Source organism: Gopherus flavomarginatus, chromosome 6, assembly GCF_025201925.1.
Source record: "Gopherus flavomarginatus isolate rGopFla2 chromosome 6, rGopFla2.mat.asm, whole genome shotgun sequence".
In the NCBI taxonomy this organism is placed as follows: domain Eukaryota; kingdom Metazoa; phylum Chordata; order Testudines; family Testudinidae; genus Gopherus; species Gopherus flavomarginatus.
Window position 1 is genome coordinate 42257064 of NC_066622.1, and position 22058 is coordinate 42279121.

At 39.8% G+C, this 22058-nt stretch overlaps 1 protein-coding gene across 4 annotated transcripts in view; it reads left to right on the forward strand.

The window, feature by feature from the left end:
- The first annotated feature begins 11559 nt into the window (after positions 1–11559).
- The window catches only part of ATRIP (ATR interacting protein), a 32100-nt gene continuing 21601 nt past the window's right edge, over positions 11560–22058 (forward strand). For 2 of the 4 annotated variants that reach the window (XM_050957759.1, XM_050957757.1), the window contains exons 1-5: positions 11618–11829; positions 13806–14259; positions 18512–18594; positions 18882–19052; positions 20841–20956. In XM_050957759.1, coding sequence (XP_050813716.1) covers positions 13824–14259; positions 18512–18594; positions 18882–19052; positions 20841–20956 — 806 coding nt within the window. In that variant the 5' untranslated portion in view covers positions 11618–11829; positions 13806–13823. The other 2 variants (XM_050957758.1, XM_050957761.1) reach the window with 2 other exon arrangements.

Sequence of the window (22058 nt, forward strand, 5' to 3'; positions counted from 1 at the left end):
GCTTACTTTGCTTAAGAGCCTTTGATGAGGGACCTTGTCAAAGGCTTTCTGAAAATCTAAGTGCACTATATTCACTGGATCCCCCTTGTCCACATGCTTGTTGACCCCCCCAAAGAATTCTAGTACACTGGTGAGGCATGATTTCCCTTTACAAAATCCTTGTTGACTCTTCCCCAACAAATTATGTTCACCTATGTGTCTGACAATTTTGTTCTTGACTATAGTTTCAATCAATTTGCCTGGTACTGAAGTCAGGCTTACGGGCCTGTAACTGCCAGGATCCCCTCAAGAGCCCTTTTTAAAAATTGGCCTCACATTAGCTATCCTCCAGTCATTTGGTACAGAAGCTGATTTAAATGAGAGGTTACAGACTACAGTTAGTAGTTCTGAAATTTTGGTTTAGGTGGAGCCCATTATTCCTGTATAAGCTCCCCTTTCCCCCAAAGTTTCCCTAGTTCCTAATAAATCAAAACCTCTTCTCCCCGCATCATTGTCTCATCTACACATTGAGAACCTGCAGTACTGCCTAACTGGCCCTGTGTGTGGAGCTGAAAGCATTTCAGAGAATGCTACCATGGAGGTCCTGGACTTCATCCTCTTATCTAGCAGCACAACTTTGGCCTCCAGGATCTCTCTTCTATCCTTCCCTATGTCATTGGTTCCTACATGTACCATGACCTCTGGCTCCTCCCCTGCATTACACATAAGTCTATCTAGAGATGTCTCGAGAGATCCACAACCTTCACACTAGGCAGACAAGTCACAATGCGGTTCTCCTGGTCATCGCAAACTCAGCTATCTACATTTCTAATGATTGAATCGCAATCTCTTCCTAATAACTGGAGTTCCCTCCCCTGAAGAGGTATCCTCAGTGTGAGAGGATACCACAACATAATTTGGAAGGAGAGTCCCAACTATGGGATCATTTCCCTCAGCTTCAGTTGGATGTTCTCCTTCCCTGAGACTTACATCCTCCTCAACAGCACAAAGGCTGTCAGACAGGGGGGTCTGACCATTCTACTGTGTTCCAGAAAGTCTCATCTATGTACCTCTCCGTCTCTCTTAGCTCCTCCAGTTCAGTCACTCTGATCTCCAAAGCCCATACATGGTCTCTGAGAGCTAGGAGCAACTTGCACCAAATGCACACATAACTCCACCTGCCCATAGGGCAGGTAATCGTGCATATTGCATTGGGATAGCCCCCACTCTGTTGCATGACTTCTGCCTTCATTTTCTTTTTTCTCCTGCAGCTCATTCCTTTGTTGATGTTTTGTTTTTATCAAGGGGTGTTTTTGGTTGTAAATTTAAAGAATGTTAAGTGTATCTAGCCCCCCTCACACTCCTCTAAACTCCCTCGCAAAACTCCCCAGTTAGCTGCTCCTGTTGGCTAACACAAGGGTCTTCAAAGGCTCATAATTAAAGTTCTTTGTATGTGGAAATAATCCATCCAGTCACTTATTTCAAGGAAGTTAGGACCTTATATCTGGGATTACCAGAGTTCTTTGTGCTCATGGAAGTGGAAATTAAACAGGTCCTCTAAACTTTGTCCTTGGGGAAATACAGTAGTTCTAGAAACGGTCTGTCTTTTTCCTAAGTTCAGACAGCTACTGGCCTTTTTGTTCCCTGCAAAAGCTAATGCTTCTAGACCATCTCTTGTTTCACAGGCTTCAGCCCTTAACAGGGCCTCATTTGGAGAGAGATTTTGTTTCTCCTCATAGACTTTGTATGGCCTTGTGTTTCATGGGCTTCCTACCTTAAGTTCTCTCCTAGAGAGAATGGAAAGAGGGTATTATTTTTCCTCTCTGGAAGAAAGACTGCATGCTACTGCTTTCTTTTATCATGCTGGCTAATGAGACCCAGCTGGAGGGCCCTCTCATAATAATGAAAGTGGTAGCAACTTCTTCAGAGTACAGGAGGTTTTCTTTCCTTTCCTAATCTCTTCACGTCTTCTTTGCCTGTCCTAGTGGTGTATAGATCTTGCACATCACATCTAGCTATGTGTGTCATTGTACTTAAGTCTTGCAAGATTTTCATCTGTGGATTTTATAGACGATTATTGCTACAAATCATAAAAGCCTAGAGGTACATATAAAATTGCAAAACAGAAGTTACAGTATTCATTGAGAACTAAAAATAGTGACTCCAACAAAATTTCAGCCAAGACACTACATTAATTTACTGGTTATCAATATGTAATAAGTTTAGAATCTTTACAGCAAGCAAATTTTGGGAACAGATGTTAGATTAATTTTTCAAGAAGAGAAAAGCTGCTGATTTTTCCACATTCCTTCACTTCAGAACATGTTGCTCAATTAACTTAAAATTTTTGGGAAACAATCTCTCTTCTGACCTAGGACTGATGTGAAATTTCAGGCCCAAATAGGTTGTTTCATCAAGTGTGTAAGGCACGGAGAATCAAAAGGGAAGTCTTATAACATTAAGACACAACCAGAATTCCACTATGTACTGGAAGAGAGCAGGTGTCTTTTTGAGTCCTTTGTAGCATAAGTCAAATATTTCCTCACTGAACTGTAACTGAATTCTGGCCTAATCTCAGTTTATTTTTGTTAGCTTCTGCCACTCTACCTTCTGAGGTATTGAAATTATTACATCCACATTGCACTAAGTTTGTAGTTAAAATCTCTTCACCCTGGTTCTGTTTGTACAGACAACATGCTTCCTTCCTTTAATGAGACAAACTCCTAGTCACTTTGAAACTGAACAAAATGAATATTTGTAATCACATGATACAACTAAAAACACAGGAATTCAATGTTCTCCTCCACTTTGTCTTACTCCATTATAAAGGTCAATACTGCCCAACCCATCAACAGTGACTAATACTGTATACAAACAACAGGACTAGAAACAGATGACCAAAAAATGATTGTACTTACAGTCATTTGTCTTTTTTGTTTTGAAAACAAACTCAGTGACAGTGCCCACTTCCTGTCCTAATGGAATTGCAAGATTCATGAATGAGAAATGTTACACTTGATTAAAATAGTGCACCAAATCTATTATAGAGTCAAACTTAGGTTTCAGCAATTCAAAATCATTGTCCAAGTGTTGACATTAAACTCTGGTAGTTTTACTTAGACCTTGTCTACACTAAGAGCATTGTAGTAGTGTAGGAATACCACTGTGACTATATTATTCCAGGAAAGTGCTTTTAGATTGGATGCAGCTATATCAACAAAGCTACACTTTTTTATTGATACCATAAAACCATCCTCCACACACACATGAGCAAAAGAAGCTGTGCTGGGAAAAGCCCAGTTTTGCCTGTTTACCTGCATATACACTAGGGGCTTCTGGTGGCACAGCTATGTTAGTCAGAGATCACACTTCTTCATACTCCTGACCAACAGTGCTATGCCAATATATGTCCGCAGTGTAGACTTGGCCTTACTCTTGCAATGCCCATGGATTTAGACCTAGTTTACACTTAAGTTTTGCCAGCATAGGTTTTGCATAGGTATGTTGGTTGGTTAGGGGTGTGATTTTCCCTCACCACTCCAAACCAACATCACTATGCTGGCAAAAGATCTAGTGTAGATGCACTTTCACTGGCAAAAATATCCTTTCACGGGTATAGCTTATTTACTGGTATTTTTTTGCTTATATAAGCTGTGTTTCCACTAGCTACACCAGCAAACCTTTTCTAGTGTTGGCAAAACTTCAGTTACTGAGGTAACTAGTTAAATCCCAAACTTAATAGTCAGATAGGTCACAGAAATGCAGTAATGGAGCAGAGTCAATCTGCTTCCTCTGAAATCAAAGCGTGAAAAAAAATCCCAGAGCAATAAAATCAAGACTAAAGACACAAATGTGCTTGTTTTCCTGCCCATATAGCCACTAAGGGCTGACTTTGAGAATTCAGGCTCCCTGCATCCATCCCAATAAGGTCTATGGCCCAAAATATAGAAGGGTTTGGTGACTCTTGAAAGCTGTCTCTGCCGTTTAAGAAGAAAACGCGTCCACATTATACCTCTTCCTAGCCTCTCAGAAGGGATACAATTATGCTTCTGACTACAGAAATTCAAAGGCCATTCCAAAAATGAATATACTCAAACTCCATCTCTGATGTACGTTAAAGTTTAACTAAAAGAGCTTTAACACTGTCAGAAATTGAACTGTTGGCAGCAGCAGTTGATGACTATTAACTAGAGGGTCATGCACTTCATTGTTTTATAGGCAGAGCTCATTACACACACTGTATGTGAAATGGGGATAATACTTGATATTTATGAAGTTCAGATAAAAGACTAATTATTCAATATAATACTCAGTATTTCTGTGAAAAAAAAAAAGGTCTCAGAAGATTACAGTACTCTGCTGGAACAACACTGATTTAAGTTGTCTCACTCAGCTGTAATCTAACATAGTACCAGGAATGAACTTCCAGAACAGAAGTTGTTCAGTAGCAACTATTTATAAATCAGTTATTTAATTAGATGCAAACGTAGGATAGCATCTGCTTATAAACTCAAGCTCCAGGACACTAATGTGTTCTAAGATATTTCAAGTTACTGAAACACTACTACACATCTTCTACAATTAATAAAGAGTATCTCAAAGAGGCTTAAAAAAAAAGCTGGCTGTCATCTTTGCTTCTCCTTGGTATGTGGCCTGGAGAGCAGTACACAAAAAAGATTCTGACAGAAATTAAGTTAATCAGCTACCCTACCTGCCCAATACAGTACTAACACATTGAGGTTCTTTTAAAAACAAGACAAAAACACTCTTGACAATCAATAAGTCCTTACATGCAACAATAGATTCTTTCTGATCTTTCCACCTAGATTGCATGCAAGGGACCTCATCTTCCTAAAGAAAAGTAAATCAGAATTAATTTGGGGATAAACAAAGAGCTGCAGGGAAGGCCTTTTTATCTCAACTTTTCTTGTACAACTCTTCTCCCAGTATAGGACAGTCACTCTGGTTTATCCACCTACAAACTGTATTGAAACTTCCTTAGTTTGGTGTTTACCTGAGAACATGGTTTCACTGAAGTTAAAACCTATCCAAACTTATCTGGCACCTAGAACCCTCCAAAGGAAGGGGTTTGCTGTCTTCTTATATGGATGCTCCTGTGGGAGGCCCTGGGCCCATTCTGATAGGGGTCAGGCTATAAGAGAGCTAACAGGACCACATGGAAAGAAGCTCTCTTGTTAAGAAGCTGAGTTACCGTATATACTCGTTCATTAGCCCATTCGTTTATAAGCTGACCGCCCAAGATGGTTAGGTAAAAATAGCAAAAATTGTACGACTCTTTCATAAGCCGATCCTATATTTCAGGGGTTGGCAAACTTTGGCTCCTGGCCCATTAGGGTAAGCTGCTAGCGGGCCTGGACGTTTTCTTTACCTAGAGCGTTCACAGGCATGGAGTCCCTCAGCTCTCTGTGGCCATGGTTTGCCGTTCCCAACCAATGGGAGCTGCGGGAAGTAGCGCACCACGTCCCGCAGCTCCCACTGGCTGGGAACGGTAAACTGCGACCACTGGGAGCTGAGGGGCTCCATGCCTGCAGATGCTCCAGGTAAACAAAATGACAATGTATTAGATATTCAATTCAATGATTCCACAGAGTTTAAAATCAAATTTTGGTGTAGACCCATTTATAAGCCAACCACTGCTCTTTGATGCATCACTTTTTTACCAAAAATGTTCGGCTTATGAATGAGTATATACAGTACTTAGCAGGTTATAGGGAGAAGCTGCTGTTATTCACTGCTAGGGAAAAGTTAGTTTCTCGGGTTTTATCCTGGCCTATCAAAATGTCCTTATAGCATCTTTTGTGACAGTCAGAGTATTTGTGTTTATAGCTTTAACACCTGCACTTTTCTAGGGTACATAGGCCCCAATCAAAGTCAGTGGTCCATCATACTATACAAACAAGTGTACAAGGAGTTTACAATCGAATGTGAAATATGACATTAAAAGTAAAGGTCAATCCATAAGAGGGAAGGTGGAGCGGAGGAAAGGGTAAGATTAGTAGGGCTTCACAGTTAAAATGGCTAGCTATGTGCACAACTTGATGGTGCTGTGTGTTTTCTTTTTGCCATTGTACCATTAAAAGCAAACTGACTTTACCAAATGAAATCTGAACCTTCCCCTAACCATTCCCTTCAATAAGGAAAAACTGCCACTAAGGCATGAACTCTTAGATCCATATTAACACAGTTCAAAGGACAGGCAGTTTCTTTCAAGGCTGTATCACTCCACAACCAAGCACTGGAAAGCATGGAGAGAACAATGCTGTACTCTTACTCTGGGGATTGAGAATGACACTTCATCTCTGATGATTCCTTAAGTTATTCTTCATTTCATGTCATCCACTCATCCCTGGAGTGTATTTTGGATATACTAAATATCAGACTTTTCAGCACCCTTGTGAGTATAAGTAGGAATAAAACTCCTGACTGAGGCACTGAGATAAAGTAATAGTAAGACTCTTATACTCGAAGGAAAACCAAAAACAATATTCACTATTAAGTTTGTTACACTAGATCAATCACCATGATAATTTATGCTACTGTTGAAGCCTAAAGATAAAAGTTTTAAAATAAAATTTGTGCACTTCATAAAACATTGAAAAGGAAAATATAGCAATTTCCTTCAAACTATTATTTGAATTAAATAAATCTGATACCTCTTAGCTTTGTTTTTCACTATTATTCTAGTCCTGCAAACATTTAATGCTTAATATTAAATAAAAAATAGTTCCATTGCCTACATAGCCTGTGTACTTAAAATTAAGCGCATGGTTAAATATTTGAAGGACTTTGCTTCTTTAATATTTTCACATCTATAGAACCTATCCAAGGCTATCAAACTACTTTCAGATGAACTCAGCCTAATAGCTCCCCATGAGATAGGCCTCCCACTTCTAACTTCTTACCTATTATGTATCCTAGGATCTAGGGTATAAACTTTGCCATTGAGTACTTAGTTTGTGAGGATTAGGCCTTTTTCTGTAGTCATATTGTAAGGTTTGAGGCCTTTGTCTGAAGCCATATTAGGAAAGCAGCAGCCATGAGCCAAGAAGCAGAACATCACATCCTCGCATTCCATCTAAATTACATTAAAACAGTGTAATATTGGGCTGTTAAGAAGATGATCCTGCCCTAATAGTACCCACCATAACCAGATAAAGAAACAGATCTAAAGATTGTTAAAGAAAACTTTGTTTGATAGCATTTTGTCTGGCAACAATCACTTATCAATAGTTGTGGTTGTGAAATCCCCATTTCTTTATTTTTTTTGTTTTTATGGTACCCACTTCTCTGTTATTTATCTGTATGGTCTCTGTCTGGTTCTTTGATGTTTCTGTCCGTTACATAATTAATTTTGCTAGGTGTAAATTAATTTAGGTGGTGGGGTATGATTGGTTAAAGAATTGTTTTACAATATGTCAGGATTGGTTAGAGATTTGTTTAGTAATATTTTAGTGAAAGGATTGGTTAAGGTATAGCTAAGCAGGACTCAAGTTTCACTGTATAAACTGGGGTCCAAGAAGGAGATCAGCAAAAGAAAAAGGAGAACAAAAGACTTGGAAGAAGAAGAACTCACCTCTAAGAGACAGCCTAAGATCAGAGCTGCTAAGAATCCTCTGCACAACCATGATGTGCAGTAACCTGAACCCAGGCAAGACCAACCTTGCCTGGCCAACAGGGAAAGTCCCGCCTGCATGATCGGGATTGGTTAGCATAGCATTGTATGCTTAGTATGTGTATTCTGTTTGGTAATTGTTAATAAATAGAGGATAAGGATATTACTGTGTAAGGCTCTTTCACTGATAAAAGGTCCTGCAAACCTGCAGAAGCCCTAGTAACTGGGTAAGGATGGGTGCCTTTTGCCCAGAGTCCAAGGAACTTGGAAAGGGTAGGGGTGCCTAAATTAACAGGGTTATGCCTTGAGCGCATGGAAAGGTAAAGGTGGTTGCTCTAGAGCAGGGGTCGGCAACCTTTCAGAAGTGGTGTGCCAAGTCTTCATTTATTCACTCTAATTTAAGTTTGCGTGTGCCGTTAATATATTTTAACGTTTTTAGAAGGTCTCTTTCTATAAGTCTATAATATATAACTAAACTATTGTTGTATGTAAAGTAAATAAGGTTTTCAAAATGTTTAAGAAGCTTCATTTCAAATTACATTAAAATGCAGAGCACCCCGGACCGGCAGCCAGGACCCGGGCAGTGTGAGTGCCGCTGAAAATCAGCTCGCATGCCACCTTTGGCACATGTGCCATAGGTTGCCTACCCCTGCTCTAGAGAATGTGTAACAGAGAATTGTGTGCGGGTAACAAGTCCCCTGAAACAGGATCTCTCTGTTACTGACATTCATCCCCCATTTGTAATACAGGTATTAAAATATTTACCCATCACACAGGGAGAGTGATTGTGAGGCTTAAGTATATCCATATTTGTAGAGTGCTTTGAGCGGTTTTCATGATAGCTATTTTTGTTACTACATTTGCTTTTAGTCAACAATCTTTTAATATCAACATAAGGTTTGTAAAGAATGTATCACTGCCATAATTTGCTGCCAATACGTTTTATTCTCTTGACAGTTGTTTTTATAAATCACATCTTTTTTTAAATTCTCCATCTTTCAGTCCCTGACTTGTCAGAGGATGGGAATGTTTCAGAGACAACATACTCAGCCACTCAGGATATGGCTACACTGAAGCTGGAAGTGAGCTTTCCAGCCTGGACAGACAGACACTTGTGATAGCAGAACTCCTGCTAGTGTGCTAAAAAGACCTGTATTAACATTGAAGTCTAAGCTTGGATAGCTTGCAAGCTTGTCTCTTTTAACGACAGAAGTTGGTCCAGTAAAAGATATTAACGCACCCACCTTGTGTCTCTAATATTTTGGGACTAACATGGCTACAACAACACTATTAACAGAGTTATTGGGGGATTTTCCTCAAACTATTTCAGTTTCCCTTTCTCTTGTATTTCAGTTTCCTTGAAAATCAGATCCCAGAACCAGCTTTGTGTGACACCCTGCAAATTCCATGCTAACGTGTCACATCCACTTCAGAGTGAATGTAGTTTTTAGGGTCAAGTGGTGTGTGTGTGTGGGGGGGGGAGGGGGGGGCATTAGTCTGCTACACCCAGGGTTGTCAGCTCAATCCTTGAGGGGGCCACTTAGGGATCTGGGGCAAAAAGCTGTCTGGGGATTGGACTAGATGACTTCCTGAGGTTCCTTCCAACCCTGATATTCTATGAAATGTGCTTAAAGACAAAACAGCCATACCTTAGGTGGAAATAACAAGTAAGTTTCTCTATTACTTGGACTACATGGCCAAGACCTAGTCCAGTATACTTCCTACAAGCAATAAGAGATCTTTTCATCAGAAAAAAACCCCCTTCTCTTTAGAAGAGAGATCTAACTATCCATTTTTGGAGAGCCAACACACAAAAAACTCTCTTCAGTTTTTTTTTTTTCTGACTACCTAATCAAATACAATTCATAACACAAAGTAAGTAAACATAAAAAAGTTGCTTAACGTACTTCCTCAGACTTTAAAATTTTTTATCATCAGGTAATGCCTACTTTCCTATGAGACTGCCCTCTTTGGATGAGCCTTTTGAAAATTAAGGGCAGCTGTCCAGTCTCCTCTTTAATTTCCAGAGACCACTTCTGGGTCCTTGCACTACCCCTCTCCATCATGAAGACATTGTGTTGCTTCATTAGAGAAACTGGAATTTTGGGGACGGTGTGTCACAAGGGCTTTAAGGGCCACCTTTTGGATCCTGTAGGGTTTATACCACCAAAACAGATTATGAGCAAAACTAGGCAGTAAGCAAGTGAAAAGAAATGATGATCTGTTATAGAAGCCATTTTAAGAATGGATCAGTTTCGCTGCATGGAGGCTACAGTTAAAGTCATTGACTAAATTAACAGAGTTGCAATGACACTCAGAATGATACAGTGATGATACAGAAAATGATAATTTACACTTTTCACCCAGATATCTCCAAGTGTTTTACAAAGATTGGTAAGTGTTGTTATCCACATTTTACAGAAGGGAAACTGAGATACACAAAGGCTGAAGCCTAGTTCTTACTAGAAAACATTTGCTGATATAGCTGCGGCAATATAGCTATACCAGGAAACCCTCTGAGTGTAGATGCAGCTTTACCAGCAAAATGCTTTTGCCAATTTATATTAGTTCCCCAAGCAAAATAAGCTAAACCAGTAAATATACTTTTATGCCAGTATAAATGCATCTACAGAAGGATTTTTGCAGGTACAGAAATGTAGCAAAAAATCACACCCTAACCAACATCACCATTTTGATAAAAGTTTATAGTGTAGTGCTGACCTGGATGTCTTGCCCAGGGGCAAGGTGATCCTCCACAACAATCGAGCTCGGAGTTACCAAAGGGTGACCATCTATGTTTAATGGAAATAATGAAAAACTACATGAAAAATATAAGGTAACAACTTTAAGCAGCAATGTGCCATTTGTGGGATGCAAATCACATTTACTGCAAAATCTTAAATTCACAACATGTATACTTCTTTGTACAATTATTGCTGAAATACAGTATAAAGTGTACCCTCCCATATATTATTGAATTGGTACAGGGCATTAGCCACCATAGAAAGAACATATAATCAAATAAGGGTGGAATGCGTGTACAAAATACCAAGACATCAGAATACAGACATGTAACACTATGATGTATCGTGGCACTGTGATGTTGCCATAGTGTCATGGCAGCACAACATTGGCAAACAATGCCAGAACCCATTATGGTGCTTCTACTTTACCAAATGATGTCATAATGCCATGATACTGTCAGTCTAGGCCCTGGTGTGTCACGACACCATAATGCTGCCAGATCAGGTCAAGCTATGTCATTGTACCAAGAAATCAAGCTATGACATGCTACGCTGCACCATGGTGCTTCAACCCAGAGCACTGTGGTGCTACTCAGTCAGATCCTGTCATGTGCTGTGGTGTCACCAAGCAAGGTACTGTTATGTGCTATGATATTGCCAGGCCATGTCATGTGACAAGCAGTAATGTCAGCAGGCTAGGCCATGTGCTGTGATGTCAGGAGAGCAGACTATGATGTCAGCAAGCCAGGCCATGTCATGTGCTGTGATGTCACCTGGTAAGGCTGTGAGGTTAACAGGCCACGCTCTGTCAGGGGCCACACTGTTCGGGACGTGGGTTGCTTTGTCCTTTATCCCCACATTTTATCCATGTCATTCTCCCACGAAGGAGCCTCCACATACCGCAGCTGGTACTTGGGCGCGTTAGGAGTCCGGACTAGTGCGTAGAAACAACGGGCTGCTGAGGGCCTGCGGTTCTAGGCCTTATTCCTCACCCGGGCGCGTGACCAACCACTGACAAATTTACGGAGCTGGCCAATCGCTAAGACTCTTACATCCAGCGGCTCTAGGCCGCTCTCTAGCTTTTCCTCCAGGGTTGCCGTAGCGAATTATGCTAGCTGGCCGTGCTCTGATTGGCTAGTGGGAAAAACTGCTCGCCGCCGATTGGCTGCGCTGGCTGGCGGGGACAGAGAGGGTGGGCAGGCTGCGGTGAGGCGGAGCTTGGTTTCTGGCCGCTGTGTGAGCGGCAGCTAGCGCGGTAACGGACTCGCCTGTCGCCCCGCGGGCGGGTAGGGGCTGCCTTGGGGAGGCAGTGCGGGCAGCTGGGATCGGACACCGTTAGCCCCCCGTTGGGGTGGGGGCTGTGCTCGGAGCTCTTGCTCCCGAGACTGTCCGGGGGTGGGACCCACAAACCGCCGGGCCAGGGGGTGCGAGGGCCCGGGCTGTGCGCGCAGGTACATCGGGACATCGTGCAAGGTACGCTCAGCTCAGCTCTGCTCTGCTCGCTGTTCATGAGGGTCCCCATCCCGCTAGCGTGTCCAAGGAAGAGCTGTAGGACACGAGCCCGGAGTGGTCATAGAGGATCTGATCCTTGAATATGGACAGGCGGACCCCAGCGCCCAGCCTGGCTTTTGCTTCCCCAGTTAGCTTGTTTTGGCATCCGTCAGACCTGCAGGAGTGTTTCTGTTTGGTTTGTCTCATATGGCATCAAAGGGAACTCCGGCTGGAGATAATGCATCCATCGGAGTTAATTCAAAACCAGTGATTGTGGTTAGAAATATATTGTTTATGGCGACAACTGTCGTCTTAATTTCTTCCTGAATTACTTTTCTGTGTAATGTAACTGAATTGAGTGATGCACCTTTACTGCCCTGCATTAGAAAGCATAACATAATCTTGATATGATCTGACTTATGTTAATGTAAAAGCAATCAAGAAAGTATCAAAGCAAAACTGACATCAGACAGTTTAATTATATGTCTTTATTATCTGAATAGTACTTTATTTTCAAATCAGAGATGTTAAAGACCTTTTAGGTTATCTACTTAAAAACACTCCTGTCTATAGTGGTGTGTTTGTGAGGGGTTTTTTGGGTGGAGGTGTACTTTTGAATGTCCCAAACAGAATAAGGTTTCTAGCATTTCCTTTAGGAGAACCAGTTTCATAGTTTTATAGAAATATTTTGATACTCAGACTAATTTTGTACATCTTCATTTAATGAGACACTGGAGAATGACTTAGGCCCCTAACTTTTACAAACCTTTTAAAGAACATGATGATTATGGCTTATCTACAGTTAAAATGCTGCACCACTGTAGTGTTTTAGCGAAGACAGTATTTGCATCAACCGGAGGGCTTGTTGACGTAGGTACTCGGCCTCCTTGAGAGGTGGTAACTAGGTTGACGGGAAAATTAATCCCTTGACCTAATGCTGTCTACACCACGGGTTAGGTTGGTTTAACCGTGTCACTCAGGATTGTGGATTTTTCACACCTCTAAGTGACGTAGTTATACCGACCTAATTTCCTACTGTAGATCAGGCCTTAGAGTTAACTGTTGCTTTCTAAAACAGATCTTGGCAGGACTGGCAGAAGTCTGTCCCACTTGATGTATGTCATATATGGGTACTTAGATGCCAAGGGGACAACTATCAAGAAACTAAGCATCTTTAGTGTGTTCTAAACTTTAACATCAGAGTAATATACAGATAGTATTTTACTATGCATATGTCAGAAAGCTGCTTTTCTAATTGGAGGAATTAAAATAAAACTGTAACAGTGTTACATAGGATGAGCTAACAAGAATGCCTTATATCAGCTAGTTTTGACACAAGATTACTCTAGAATCTAATGCAACTTCAAAAAATATGTTGCTGTTTTTAAGCTTACTGTGACAGTTTTATGTTCTTGTTTAACTTATACAGAGACCCTAAAAATAAGACCACGTTGTATCTTGCTCTTGGAAAACATGAAGTGCAGTGTTTCAAGGGCATGAACAGGGACACGTCTCCTCCTTTTTCTCTCCTCCTCCAGAGAAGTTTTTGAAAGGGTGTTTGGCCCTTCTGATCCATGGAAAGGCTCCTCTTGGAGTCCTATAGTTAAATTTCCTTGGTGTTAAATAATAATCTGTAGAATTATATTTTTCTTATGGATGTGAACAAAACTACAATTGTTTCTTTTGTTCATTTCTTATGGCACGATGCGTTTGTATGTTGCTCTACATTAAATGATCCAAAATTGCTTTCCAAATGGATGGTAAGCTCTGGAGTTTGCAACATCACTTCATCTTTTCCAGTCAGCTAATGAAGGACTGTGCTGGAGACTCTTGAACCCAGATCACTGTGCGGTAGCACACTTGTTTCTTCATAAATTCAATTGTTTGTGTTTTGTGGGAAAAAAAATATTTTGGAAAAAGGTCCTTTGAACATTAAAATGTTCTGTTTTGTTTCACAGGGTAAATATTTATACAGAATGTCAGTGAACTCATTATTTGGGAATAAGAAGAGAAATAGCTCCATATTATATGGTGTGGCTCAGGCACAGATTATGGCTTCATCTTCTGTTTATCGAGAATCCACTAGTCGAGGATGTATTGGGAACCATGGAGATGGCTTCCCCCCAAACAAGCGTTACAAAAGCTTTGAGTCAAAGTCCAAACAAACAGAAGATCCTTTTGGAGACAATGATGACTTCACAGCTGATGACTTGGAAGAAATAGATGTAATTGCTTCACAGGCTTTATCACAAGTTCTAGAGTCAAATACTCTTTCTAGAACAACACACGTCCAGAAACCTGAACAGAATGACAGACCATCCATAACCCTAAACACCACTAATCAAAAGTCTTTGAATACTGAACAACGGAGTGTTGCCTCTAGTGCAGAAAGAAATATGAAAGACCAGTTTGGTATGTGTAGTCTTGGAATATGGGAGTATAATTGGGGATGTGATTGCCTTGGTGTCTCCTTATTTTCCAGATCTGGGGATTGACATGCTGAACTTGTTCTTCCTAGAAAAATGTCTAAAGTAATTTATCTTTTGAGTAGATTCTTAAATCTCAGCCCCAAAGTAAATTTCACTGTTGCTGAAATGTTCATTTAGGTTCTTGAAGCTATCTTGAGTTACCAGAATTAGTGGGGAAAATTGTTCTAATAGTCAGGGGAATCTTAGTTCCTGGTTAACTTAACTGTCAACATTTCAGAGTTGGTATGTACATCTAATGACATGTCTTAAAGAACTAGTTATAGAGCTTGGCAAATAGTATGACTGCATGTGATAAAATAGCATTAAGTAAGAAGTACCCAGAAGCTGTGCTCCAAATAAGTAAGATCATTTGGAAAGATCACATTTTGATATGATAGCACTATTTTTTATGTGTGTGCAATGCCTTATCTAAGGAAAGTAAGCCAATTTAGCAAGCTTTAACTCAGTCTCACAATGGCTCTGAACCAGGTTCTACTGTACCCATTTTACAGATGGTTAAACTGAGGTACAGTAAGGTGAAGTAGCTTGCTGAAGGACAACCATCAAGTGTGAGGCAGAAATGGAGTTAGAAAGCAGGAGACCTGGCTTCCCAGACTTCGGTTCTAATCACTAGGCTACACGTGATTGTGTAATATCTGTCATACCCACAAGTTATTTTTAAATTCCCTTTTGGGAGAGGAGGGAGGGTGACCTGTTCATAAATATCATGCAACAAACTTGAATCCTCTGAATGGGTGGGATTTTCTACCCGTTGTAAAAGTTGATCAATAACTTTTTCTGGCCAAAACAAACCTCAGCTGTTATCTGCGCTACTGTTGATAACATTTTAAATTTAATGAGACTCTACTAGTGGTCTAAGCACTGGTTATGAAATACTTCACTTCCCTGAAACATCACTTTGTAAATCCTGAGAGGGAGTATGTACATTGAATTTTGTGTGACATGATTGTATATTGAGTCTTTCAGATAAGACAGGAATATCCATGTTCCTGACTCTTCGGCCAGTATGTGAAAGGTCCTGTAGCATTTGTGTAAGTAGAAGTTTGCCCGTGCCCTGGCCAAAATGCTCCCTCTCTTCCCAATTCCCCTCCAGAAAGCTGTACAGCATGCTGAATGTGGCTGTTTCTCATCGGTGCTTTATGCATAGTTTACATAGCACCTTACAAACAAAAGAAAAATATCTCAAATATTAGTGTCTGTCAGTTGAGTTCTAGTAAGCTGTCATGGAAAAGAAAATTTTTTAATTGTTAGGAATTTAGCCTTATCTGGTCAGTATCTGAATTTATAAAAGCTAAATAGATTCTTAACCCTGAAGCTTCTGCTTTGTGGGCAAGACTCTGTACTGGTGCATGGAGCTAGTCACAAGTTCAGAGCCCAGGTTTATGCCAGTTTAAGATTTGATGGGTGGGCACTGGAGACTACCTGGTGTTCTGAGCTCGTTGCTTGTCTGTCATAACAACGTGTACGCTTAAAGGACACTTTCTGTTAAATTTGGCTTAAAATCTAAGTGGCGTGTGTGAGAATGGGGTAGGAGAAAAGAATTTTCTACAAACATAAGACCAATAGAAATGATTGCATAAATTAGAAATCCAGTAATATTTATAATCCAAACAAGTCAAAGTGGATAGGAACATAAAAGAAAAATAGAGTCATTTTTGTTTGTTTGTTTTTAAGTCAACTTTCACTGAGAACGAATTCAAAAAGTAAACAATCAAGATAAATATCAAAAAGTAAACTAGATGTTTAAATTCTTCTAATTTCATAGTTTCCAAGGCCAGAAGTGACCATTGTGATCATCTAGTCTGGGATGTGCAAACTTTTTGGCCCGAGAGTCACATCTGGGTATAGAAATAGTATGGTGGGCCATGAATGCTCACAAAATGGGGGTTGGGGTGCGGGAGGAGGTGAGGGCTCTGGTTGGGGGGTGAACGCTGGGGTGGGGCCAGAAATGAGGAGTTCAGGGTGCAGAAGGGGGCTCCAGGCTGGGGCAGGGCAGGTGGGGTGCAGGGAGGGTGAAGGCTCCAGCTGGGGTGCAGGCTCTTGGGTGGGGCTGAGGATGAGGGGTTTGAGGTGTAAGAGGATGCTCCAGGCTGGGACCGAGGGGTTCAGAGGGCGGGAGGGGGATCAGGGCTGGAGCAGGGGCATGGGGGAGTGAGGGCTCCGGCTAGGGGTGCAGGCTCTGGGGTGGGGCTGTAGATGAGGGGTTTGGGGTTCAGGAGGGTGCTCTGAGCTGGAACCAAGGGGTTTGGAACCAATGGGAGGGGAATCAAGGCTGGGGCAAGAGTTGGGGCTTGGGGGAGGTGGATCATAGCCCTCCTCTGGCTCCTATGCGGAGGTGTGGGCAAGTGGCTCTGCTGCACGCTGCCCTGTCAGCAGGCACCGCCCCTGCAGCTCCAATTGGCTGTGATTCCCAGACAATGAGAGCTGTGGGGACGGCTCTTGTGGTGGGGGCAGTATGTGGAGTGGATGCCCTTGACTGCTCCTATGCCTAGGAGCCGGAGGGGGCCCATGCTGCTGCTTTCCAGAGCCGTGTGGAGCAGCCCCTGGCCTTGCTCCCTGGCTTGAATGCTGGAGTGAGGCAAGCCCCAGGCCCTGTTCCCCAGTGGGAGCTTGAGGGCTGGATTAAAATGGCTGGCGGGCTGGATCGGGCCTGCGAGACATAGTTTGCCCATCCCTGATGTAGTCTGACCTCTTGTATATAACAAACCATAGAACTTCCCAAAATAATTTCTACAGCATATCTTTAAGAAAAATATGCAATTTTGATTTAAAAGTTCTTGGTGGTGGAGAATCAACTTGTGGCCAGTTATTTCAGTAGTCTAAGGTACTGCATATGGAGTGGATTGATTTAAATCTCCAAGTTGAAAACCTCGATTTAAATAATTGATTTTAATCAATTTTTCCGTTTGTACTTTAATTATTTTCTAAAAAAAGTTGCATTCTTATTGGTTGGTATAACCATTAAAACATGTTGATTTACAACTAAGTAGTAGAGCCTTTACCCTAGATTTGATACATCTTTTTGCTACCTAGGAGGGTACACTATAATACATTATTTTAAGCAGTGACATACCTTAATATTTTCAGATTCTTCTTCATTAATTGTACATTTTAGTATGTTAGAAAATTAATGATACATTGCTTATTTAGCAGATAATTAACTTTTTGCTCATGATTTGTCAAGCTGCATTAGGATGGTAAATGGAATTTAATTAAACACACAAAACACATATACATTTAATTCTTATTTAAACCAAACAAGTCCTTAATACACTATATAACCTATTGTGCCATATTTTTAAAGCTTGACCTTGAAAACTTGACGCTTTTCCCCTGATTTTTTTCTTTATGTAGAAAAAAGCACATTTGGACTCAAATATTTGATAGAGGCTTCTGGATTCAGCGATTGTTTTGACATTATAATAAGTTTAGGCCTTAACATATTCTGTATTAAATTCAAATTTCATTTGAAACAGGCTTATTTTTTTTAAAGAAAAACTTATTTTGTCATTTAAATTATAATAAAAATCTTAAATTTTTAAAAAGTTGAATTTTATCCACCCTCGTTACAAGTTGTTTGTTTGGCTGGGTTTTTGTTTTTTGAGTAAAGAAATTCTAATGGATTCATTATAGTAAAGTTTATTGTGGAAATAGAAGTATCAATTTCCTAACTTGGTGCCAAAATACTGTGTGTGTATATAGGCTTGGCAGAATTTGATTTTTATTTGTTTTATAATTTTCAGTGGGATGACATTGATTATTTTAAAGCATTTTTTCAATTTTTATCAATTTAAATGTTCACAGTTGTGGGAACGTATGGTGGGGGTCAGACAATTATTTAATGACAGATGTTGACATTCAAAAAGTTAAAGCTTTATAACTATTAAAACACAAATTGTCAACATCACGTTTCAAACTATACAAAGAAAATATGCTTAAATCAAACTGAGTTCCCAAACATTTCTCACTTTCCCAGTCTGTAAATTTTGATTGACAGAAGTATTTTTTCATTGTTTTGCAAGTATACAGTGAAATGGACATTTACTGACCTTTACCAATAAAAATATAATCCTTAGAAGCTAGAATATATGTGGCGAGATGTTGAAATGTTATCAATAATAACTTGTTACATACTTCAAAGTGAAGCTGGTATCAGAATTCCCTCTTTTCACCAGGAAATGGCACTGAAGATATTCGAATTAAAGACACATTTGGATTTGAAGTACTGCAAACACAACATGAAGAAGTTAAGCAAAAGGTTAATTGCCTCTTTCTTTTTTTTAATCTGCTGGTGTACCGGTTATTATAGCAATTTTTGGTGGTGGTTTTAGTTGTGACCTTTGGATTAAGTCCAGTTTAAGGTATCTTTAATCACCCTGCTTATGATACCTGGATCTGCAGAAGGCCAGTCTGCTTAAAAAATAAATCAGGTTACTCTTCAGGAAAACAACTGTAGGCCAGATTGTGATTTCTGTTGGTTTTGGGTGGATTGAATCCATAATATCGGTGGTGTAAATCCACATTTCTTGTATGCTCTTCTTACAGCTGAAAGAAATACAGGATGAAATCCTTGTTAAAAATGGAGAAATAAAAATTTTGCGGGACTCAATGCTGCAGATGGAATGCACTTTGGAGGAACAGAGAAGATCATACATGCTACTGGAAAAGGAAAAAGATCAGACACTAAGTGAAAAAGAAAAGGAGTTCTTCAGAAAGGTAGTGTGTGGGGTTTTTTTTTTCTTTTTTTCTTTTCTGTTATAGCTGTCTAATTCCTTATGTGGAAAAGCTCAATTGATTACTATTTTGCTTAAGTCACAATCATTACCTAATCAAGAGAAGGGCACTTAAAACAAACTTTCCTCTAATTTTTTATCCAGCAAAGTTACATATAGGAAAAAGTAGGCTACCAGATTATGGTATAATTTCCTCATAGGGGTAGTGGTGATGTTCTTCTAACCAATTATAGGAGTATTGCACAGGTGGCTTTTGGAAGAACCTGGAACTTCAAACTAGAATTACAGCCCCATAACTGAAAACTTAAAAAGCATTGTATCTCTGTTTTTACAGCCAAACTCCCAACTTCCTATATCGTCATTTTCCCCCCAAAGCACTGTGAAAGGTGGTTGTTGCTGCTGCTTACTTCACTACTTAGGTCCTCTAGTGTAATCCTCCCTTGAGTAGCAACTAACTGCTGTAACCATCATGATCAGTTTGCCTTATTGTACCAATGTTTGATTGTGTTGTATGATATCTGATTCTCAGCTGAGATAGCGTACAAGTGAACTGAGTGTTTGACTTAAGTTGCATTGAGTTAATAATTGTAGTTTTGGTATGGTAATATATGTAATGTGAGAAGGTTGGTGGTAGCTGAGCAAAAGGTGAATTATTAGCATAAACAAGTATCTCCACAGTGAAGCCCTTTTCTTTTGACATTGACTTGAAAGGGAAGGTTATCTTAAAGCTTCTTAGTAGCAGTTGAAACTTTATGATTAATTTGGAGGTACAGAATGCATTTGTCATTTAATAGGTTTGCTCCTTGGTGACTACTTAAATTAAGAAGATGATTGGTGAGATGCACACACAGAGACATTAGTTTTATTAATGGCATGATCAAGATAAGCAAAATCACAGAACTAGAAAAACAAGAATGACAACAGAATCCACATCATGTATACTTGTGAATGCGCAAATCTGTGGTTTCCCTTTAAAATGAGATTTAGCATTGAGGTGGTCATCAAAGTGTTATCCCAAGGTCCTGCTGAGGGCTGGGTATGATTCCCTTTTTAGCCTCTTATTCCTTAGATCCACTTATTTCCAAGACCTTATTTGATTAAGTCTTGTCTTTTTGTTTATATTTGCCATTCCTGCTATTCATTTTTGGGACAACTTTTGTAAGCATTTGCACCGATAGAACATTCTGTATGCAGTCCTGTTAAGGAAGCCTGGCTAAATAAAACCTTTGCTGTCTAGACAGTTTAACCATAAAATATATATAGTTAAATCTTTTGACGAAGGTTACTTACTGATGTAACTTGTATTAGGCCTAATGTGGCCTTATGCTAATTATTACTACTAGTAGGCCACAAGCTAAATACTAGGAATCTGACACACTGCAAAATGTTTGTTTCTTCGTTTATTCCTGTCTGCATTATAGCATTAGTTTCGTTTGCACTAATTTAGCAAACATCTTAACTCTTTCTAAGATAGAAATGATTATTCCTGATCTGAGGTCAAGTCATGCATCAAAGGTCAACAAACTTATGCTATACCATCCCAATCATTGAAGGTTTTAAAGGATACATTAGTCAAACACTGTCAGGATGGTTTAAGTATACTTTAATTCTGCCACACCAATGGGAGGAGGGAAGCAGGGGGTGGAATGGACTGTTGTGGTTCATGATGACCTGTTGTGGTTCCTGCCAGCCCTATTTCTATAATTATGTGTTTGTTACTCTTCCACTTTATATAGTGTTTAATGCAAAATTACTTGTATTCCTTTTTCAGTTACAGTCATTGCAGTCAGAGTTGCAGTTTAAAGATGCTGAAATGAATGAATTGAGAGCAAAACTTCAAAACTGTGAAAGAACTAAGCCTGTTACTCCGTCAGTTACAAATTCCAGGTACCAAATAGTTTTGAAAGACAGAAAATTCAAAAGTGAATTATTTCACATATGGAGTTTCATTAAACATAGCAGACCAACTTCTCTACTGGCATAACTCCATTGGTGTCAGTGGACTTATGCTGGGAGAGAATCTAACCATGTCTCTCTCCATTTACTAATGCAAAGAGCAAAGGTTGTTGAAAATTGCAGTGCACTAGCATTTTTTGGTCAAAGGCAGCACAAATATCACATGAACAAATAAAGTGTGTGAAAATTAGTTTCCCAGGGTATAAAATAACAAAGCTAAAGACTGAAATGTAAATCTCTGATTTAGTCTCTTTTCATTGTAAAGTTGCTTCTAGCTAAAATGTGTCCTTTATTGTGAATTTTAAAGTGTTAGATTTATTGACATTTGTGTTTTCAGGTTTATTCAAAGCATAGTTTGATACAGCTCTAAAATATTTATTATTCAGATTAAAAACTGTTCAATTCTCCAGGGTCTTTCATAAGATCAAAGAGAACTCTTTCACTTAATGCATGGAAAATTTCTTTAATGTTTTGGGTTCAAACTCTTACCATAATGCACGTACTGACATTTGTAATTATTGGGTTTGTTTAGTCTAGAGAAGGGAAGACTGAGAGGGGACTTGATAACAGTTTTCAAGTACATAAAAGGTTGTTACAAGGAACAGGGAGAAAAATTGTTCTTCTTAACCTCTGAGAATAGGACAAAAAGCAATAGGCTTAAATTGCAGCAAGAGAGGTTTAGGTTGGACATTAGGAAAAACTTTCTGTCAGGGTGGTTAAGCACTGGAATAAATTGCCTAGGTAGGCCGTGGAATCTCCACCTTTGGAAGTTTTTGAGAGCAGGTTAGACAAACACCTGTCAGAAATGGTCTAGATAATACTTAGTCCTGCCATGAGTTCAGGAGACTGGAACAGATGATCTCTCAAGGTCCCTTCCAGTCCTATGATTCTATGTTGCAAAAGTTCATCTAACATGATGCCTTTGTCCTTTATTAGCCTGGGAGGATGTCTCTTTTTTGCTCTGGCCCCCACCAGTCCCAAACACGATGGGATTTTAAAGTTCCTTGTGCTTTGTTTGTTTTTAAATTGAGAG